This window comes from Vicugna pacos, chromosome 14 (genome assembly GCF_048564905.1).
Source record: "Vicugna pacos chromosome 14, VicPac4, whole genome shotgun sequence".
NCBI classification, from domain to species: domain Eukaryota; kingdom Metazoa; phylum Chordata; class Mammalia; order Artiodactyla; family Camelidae; genus Vicugna; species Vicugna pacos.
The window spans coordinates 73565388-73571387 of NC_133000.1; the positions used below are offsets into that span (position 1 = coordinate 73565388).

Sequence of the window (6000 nt, forward strand, 5' to 3'; positions counted from 1 at the left end):
GGTCAGGGCACCTCATACTGTCACTCTGTCGGCCTCAACCCACAAACACTCACAATGAGCAACACTTGAAGGGAAGGAATTAGTGCTTCTAAAGAGAGTCCCAAACCTTGTGGAGCAGAGGAACCCGCCGATCATTTCACAGGACCGCCTCGTTCAAGAGTGCTGCTCTTCCATAGCTGTGTTAGCAGTAGACGGAGTTTGCAGGGGCTCCCCCTACCCCGGGATCCCGGCTCTCCCCAGAGTGCGTAAGGGACGGTGTGGACCCCAGCGTTCCACACTGCCTCTCAAGGAAGAGGAAGACTAACCCAGGGCCAAATCCAGACAAGAGAGCCAGCAGTCTACATAGCGATCCACACAGGATGCAAGGTGCAGGTTAGAATGAAGGGTCTGCAGCCAACTCACTGCACGGGAGGCACAGATCAGCTGCTCTGCCTCGGGGAGCTGGTGGATAAAGGGGAAGATGGATGCTGTTTGGGGGTGGGGGTCAGGGACAAGGACAGGAAAATTATAGACGCCTTGATATGAAAGGAACTCACACGTCCCGGACCGGGTGGCTCGGAGAGGATGCCCTGCAGGGTTCCAGCAACTCCACCTCAGGAAAAGCGCAGGAAAGTTCAAAGTCCCCGCACAGAAAGGGTGGTTGCATTAAAGTCACAGTCAGTGAGCACTGACTCTTTTTCTCGTCTTCACTTCATATGTTTGTAGACAGAGATCATTAAAATATAAAGGCAGCTCAAGTGAGAGAGGAGATGAGGCTCGGGGGAGGAGGACACGGGGACCGAGTGCAGGCTGTCCAGGCAGCAGGGCCGTGGGTGGGTCGGGGCGGCGGTGGCCTCACTGCCCTGAACTCTTGTCACCTGCAGGCCCAGACCACACCCTGGACAAGCAAACGCTCTGGGCTTGCACGGGGCTGGTAAGCACTGCACCTGTCACACGAGCCTGCAGCTGGGCAGTGACCCTCGGCTGCTGGGCACACAGCCTGCCTCGGGGACCTTCGGAAAACTGGGCCACTGGGACCCAGCACTAAAGACATGGGAAAACAGTCCAGAAAAGACCAGCAGAACCGCTCCTTGCGACAGGGGTCAACCGTGTTGCTGTTGACCCCAAGGGCAGTGACCTGAGAGAGCACCTGTCCTGGCGCAGCCACCAGCCAAGCCGCAGGGGACACCAGGGACACTGCAGCCTGGCCACCGCTCTCGGGCTGGTTTCAGGAAGGGGACAGAGGGGTTGTCAAGTGGAAGTCAAAGCCCACATCCCTCCCGGCCATGTGTTTACTGCATGCGACGTTTCTTTACTCCCAGAAGAATGCTTTAAAAGAAAATTTCCTGTAGAACCAACAGCAGCTGTGAAGTCACCCTGAGCTCACAGTGCGAAGTGATGCAGTGCGAGTCCTTTCCATCACTTTCACTTCCCAAAGTCACCTTTCTGAGACAGACATGCACCCAGGGGGCCCACCGTGCACCACTGCCACCAATGTTCTTAAGCAACGTCTCCTCCCCCCACCACACCCCCGAGACGGCATGGCTCTGGCTCCTCCGCAGACACCATCCACACTCGGGCTGCTCCCTGCAGTCGGCGGCTCAGCCACCCCACATGCTCCAAGGACATTATTAATAGAAATGCGTCCTGAGCCAGCACGTCAGGCTCCTGAAGTCACCAGCTGCTTCCAAGAGTGCACCTTGCTGAAGGGGCCAGGTCCCTCCTTGCTTCCCACCCCGACCGACCCCTGACCCCTCCCCGTATATGTTCCAGTGCTATTCTTGTCATCATATTTTGGGACCTGCTGCGGCAGCAGTGCCAGTCCTCACACCTTTCAAGCAGAAGCTCCATTCCTCACCTCCAAGCCAGTGAAGGGGGAGGCGAGTAGGAAGCTGTGCTGGTTTTTAAGCCATTTCTTTCTTTTACATTTTAAAACGGACTCTACTTCACTCTGGCGGAGCTCTCATACTATCGCGTATTTCCTTTAAAGTGGCTGCATTCAGAAGCCTGCTGATGGAAGGTAACTTCAGGGTGTCAGTGGGACCCCACGGAGACATCTGTCTCTCCCTCCTCCGCTAACGCGAGCACCCGGGGTCACCAGGAGAACCGGAGCCCCAAAGCAGGAGGCTTGAAGACTGCCAGGCCCTCTCCCCACACCCTAGGGCCCGGCCCTTTCGTCATTCCTGACCGCCTCCCTGTTGAACCGCCTCGAGTCCCAGGCGCGCCGGTAGCAGGCCCCCTGCTATGAAGGGCTCCGCGCAGGGAAGTCTGCACTGCGGAGGAACCGCGGGGCTCCTCACCAGGGCGCGGGCAGACCGCGTCCCCAAAAACGCGGTGCTGCAGGGACAGCGCTGGAGGCGCCGCGGCCGCCTCACCCCTCCGCATCGCGGCCCAGCCCCGCCCCGCCGCGGAGCCCCAAGGCGCCCGGGGCGCACACCGCACCGCCCGAGCCCTGCCCGCGTGCTCACCGTCTCGGGGTCGTTCTCGAACACCTCCCGGGCCTCCTCCTGGCTGCACAGCTCCTCGATGCACTCCCTCTCCAAGTGGCCCTGCTTGGCCTCCTCGAAGATCTGATAGGCGCGGCGCTGTCTGGGCCTCAGGAACTGCGCCGCCTCGCGCGCCCGCAGCATCACGGCTTCCCGGCGCGGGCGGGAGGACGCCGCGGGGAGGAGCGGGAGGAGCGGGGAGAGAGCGGGGACACGCCGTCAGCGCGGCCCCGCACGCCTCGTCCTCCCGGCCGCGGGCCCCGGGATGCGGCGGCGCACGGGGTGGGCGCGCGCGGGCTGGGTCGGGGTGCGGGCACCGGAGCTCCCGTGGCCCTCGGGTGGCGGGGTGTTCCGGGGCTCTCCCGGCCCCCGGCGCCGCGGCCCCGCGCGGTACTCACTGTGAGCGGACTCGGAGGCCAGCAGGAGCAGCAGCAGCGCGGTGCCCAGGGCGGCGGCGGGCCCGGGCGGCGGCGGCATGGCGGGGCGGGGGCCGGGGACGAGGACCCGGAGAGGACCGGGGCCGGGAGCCGGGCGCGCGGTCAGAGCGCCCGGGGGTCCGTGGCGAGCCGCGGGCGCCGCGGGGCGGTGGCTCCGATCATCCTGTGCAGGCGGCTCTGAAGGTCACATCCCGGCGGCTGCACCTCGGCGCTCGCGCGGGGCTGGGCGGGGGCGGGGGCGGGGCGCGCGGGCAGGACCGGCCTCGGGGCCGCGCGGGGCGGGCGGGGCGCGCCGCGCCGCGCCAGCCGCCGCCGCCGCCGGGGCCGAGCCGGTTTTCTCCCGGAAGATCAAGGGCGGAGGGGAAACAGGTCGCCGGCACGAGGGGACTACTCGCTGGCCGCCGAGACCAAGTGGTCCCAGCGAAGGCGTTTCTCCCCAGGCAGCGATGAAGCTTATTTAGTCGAGATGGTGAAAAGCACAGAAGAGGGCACAGCCAGGAGCAGCCTGACAGGTGCAGTTGGAGCCTTCGCCGGATTGAAGCCCCTTCCACCCTACATCTGCCACATCCTTTCCCGCGTCTTCGATCGGGGGGCACATTTTCTCAAGACTTAAAACCCACTGGAGAAAAGACACAGTGAAGTCAGCTCGAGTCCCAGTGGGGTCCAGCGAGCGAGATGAAGTTACTTCCTATTGTAACCCTTGTTTTCCATAATGATGACTCTGAAACCCTTGAGGTTTAAACTGAAAGCAACTTTCTGCTTGTTCTTGGAAACCAAGACTTTCTTTCTGTCTCTCCTCCCGGAATATTTTGCAAAGTCACAGGCAGAAAACACACAAACAAGCAAAACCAAAACATAGCAGGCCACTCTCGGGAAGGAAGCAGGCAGCGAGCCCCACACCGCAGGGAGGGGGCTTGCACACCCCGCCCACGGGAACCCTGTTCCCGGGTCCCCGCCCCCAACGTGAAGATGAAAGGCACAGCCAGCCACCCCCTGCCCAGGGGCGCGCTTGGCTTGGTGGGCTCCACGCCCTGAGTCTGCACCTGTTTCTCCTCGCCTTCCTTCCTGGAGGGAGAGTAAGATTGCACGGCTGGTGATTCTCTGAGGTCACGGCTTTGAAGGTGGGGTTCGCAAGTATTTAAGTGGTAAATTCGGGAAATGGATGCTGCTGAGTCCTACAGAGAGAGTTAACAATTTAACAGCTAAGTCATCCACACCTGTGTCTCAGCTAGTTGCCAGACACTCCCTTGTCAGTAGGCGACTCAAATGCCCAGTGACTCAAAAGTCGACTGCAGATGCCAAGGCACTTAATGCAGAATATTGATCATGTTAATATCCCTGCTTGTTGTGCTTAAGAAGTCCTGGTTTCAAAAAATCCGGGTGGGGAGAAAAATTCTTTAGTTGGCTTTTACGCCGGACCTTTAATTAATCAGAGACACTTCTGATATTTCCTAGGGCTTCTAAACTGGCAGCCGGTGGGCATATTTCAAGAAGCGTGAGAACTCGTAGAAACTGTTTGCAATTACTTTCTGCATTATTTGTGTGTATTTGAGGAATGAGGCAGTTCTCAGAGTTCGGTCCTGGCCCCTCTGTGTGCCTCTGGGAGGGTTTGCACTGGGTGAGAACCCAGCTGCCTGGGCGTCAGCACGGTCCTGGCTGGACGGAGCCTTCAGGTCCCCTAACCTGTTGGCCTGGACCTCAGTCCCCTTCGCTGTAGTTCCCATTCACCCCTTTACTGAGCTTGTGTCCCAGCAACACAGCACTTCCCATTTGGTAGAGAGCTGGTTTAAGAAAATGTATTCACCACCCGCTCGTAACTGAGCTGAGGTCACCAGTTTGCGATATTACTTCTTTTCTAACATACGCGTTTAGTGCTATAAATTTCTCTTAAAGCAGTACTTTGGTGGCATCTGACACACTTTGAATCCTGTATTTAATTTAGTCATTTTCCTCTATTTCAAAATACTTCCTCATGTTCCTTTCGCTGTCTCCTTTGACCTGCGGGTTATTTACAACTGTGTTAGTTTCCAACGATTTGGGGAGTTTCCAAATATTTTAGAATGTTATAATTTACAGTTCAGTTTCATTGTGGAAAGAGAACATACTGTGTATGACTTGTATCCTTTTTGCCCTTTCAAAGTTGTTTTGTGGCCAGAATATGGTCCATCTTATTGGATGGAATGTTCTAGAAATGTCCATTAGGTCAAGGGAGAAGACAGTGTTGCTCAAACCCACTGTCCTTGCTGAGGTCCTGCCCACTGGTTCTGCCAGTTTCTGAGGATGGAGTATATTGAAATTCTCCAGTTACAATTATTGTATTACATAACTATGTCTCTTTCTCATTACAGTTCTGCTGAGTTTTGTTTTATGTATTTTTAAGTTTTTTAAAAAGTTTGTTGTATAAATGCTTAGGATTGCCATGTCTTGAATAACTGACCCCTTTACCATAATAAGATGCCCTGTTGTTTGCCTTGAAGTCCGTTTGTCTGGTTATGAATACAGCCATGCTGGTTTTCTTTTGATCAGTGTTCTCATGATACACCTCTTCCCATTGTTTTGCATTTACTCTGTTTGACTCTTTATATTTAGGGTGGGTTCCTGGGGGAGAGGGCATCGCTCAGTGGTAGAGCGCGTGCCCAGCAGGCGTGCGGACCAGGGTTCAATCCTCAGTACCTCCATTTAATAAATAGGTAAATACATAAATATTACCTCCCGCCCTAAAAAAATTAAGTGGGCCTTTTGTAGGTAGCAGGGTCTTCCTTTTTAAAAATCCCCTATGACAACATCTGCCTTTGAATTGGGATGTTTAGACCATTTCGTTTAATATGACCATTGATATGCTTGGGTCTAAACCTACCACCTATTTGTCCCACTGGTGTTTCTCTCCTGTTCTCCTTCTGCCTTATTCCGGATCCACTGACTGTTGTGGGGATTTTATTTCCATCACTGTTCGTTGTTAGTTCGGCGCTGCTCCCCTCCGAGCCCAGACGCCATTGGCCTCCCCCACGTAGCGTGGCCTCTGGCAGTCCCTTTCCTCCACCCCCAGTTTCCTTTTCTGCAATGTTGCACAACACGGGTCCTGACTCTCGGTGTGTGTG

At 56.6% G+C, this 6000-nt stretch overlaps 1 protein-coding gene across 1 annotated transcript in view; it reads right to left on the reverse strand.

The window, feature by feature from the left end:
• The window catches only part of GAS6 (growth arrest specific 6), a 33479-nt gene extending 30352 nt beyond the window's left edge, over positions 1-3127 (reverse strand). The window contains exons 1-2 of the mRNA XM_072976591.1: positions 2864-3127; positions 2448-2614 (exon numbers count right to left, since the gene is read on the reverse strand). Of these exons, the coding sequence (XP_072832692.1) occupies positions 2448-2614; positions 2864-2942 (246 nt within the window). The 5' untranslated portion in view covers positions 2943-3127. The remainder of the gene's footprint in view (positions 1-2447; positions 2615-2863) is intronic.
• Between the last annotated feature and the right edge of the window lie 2873 nt (positions 3128-6000).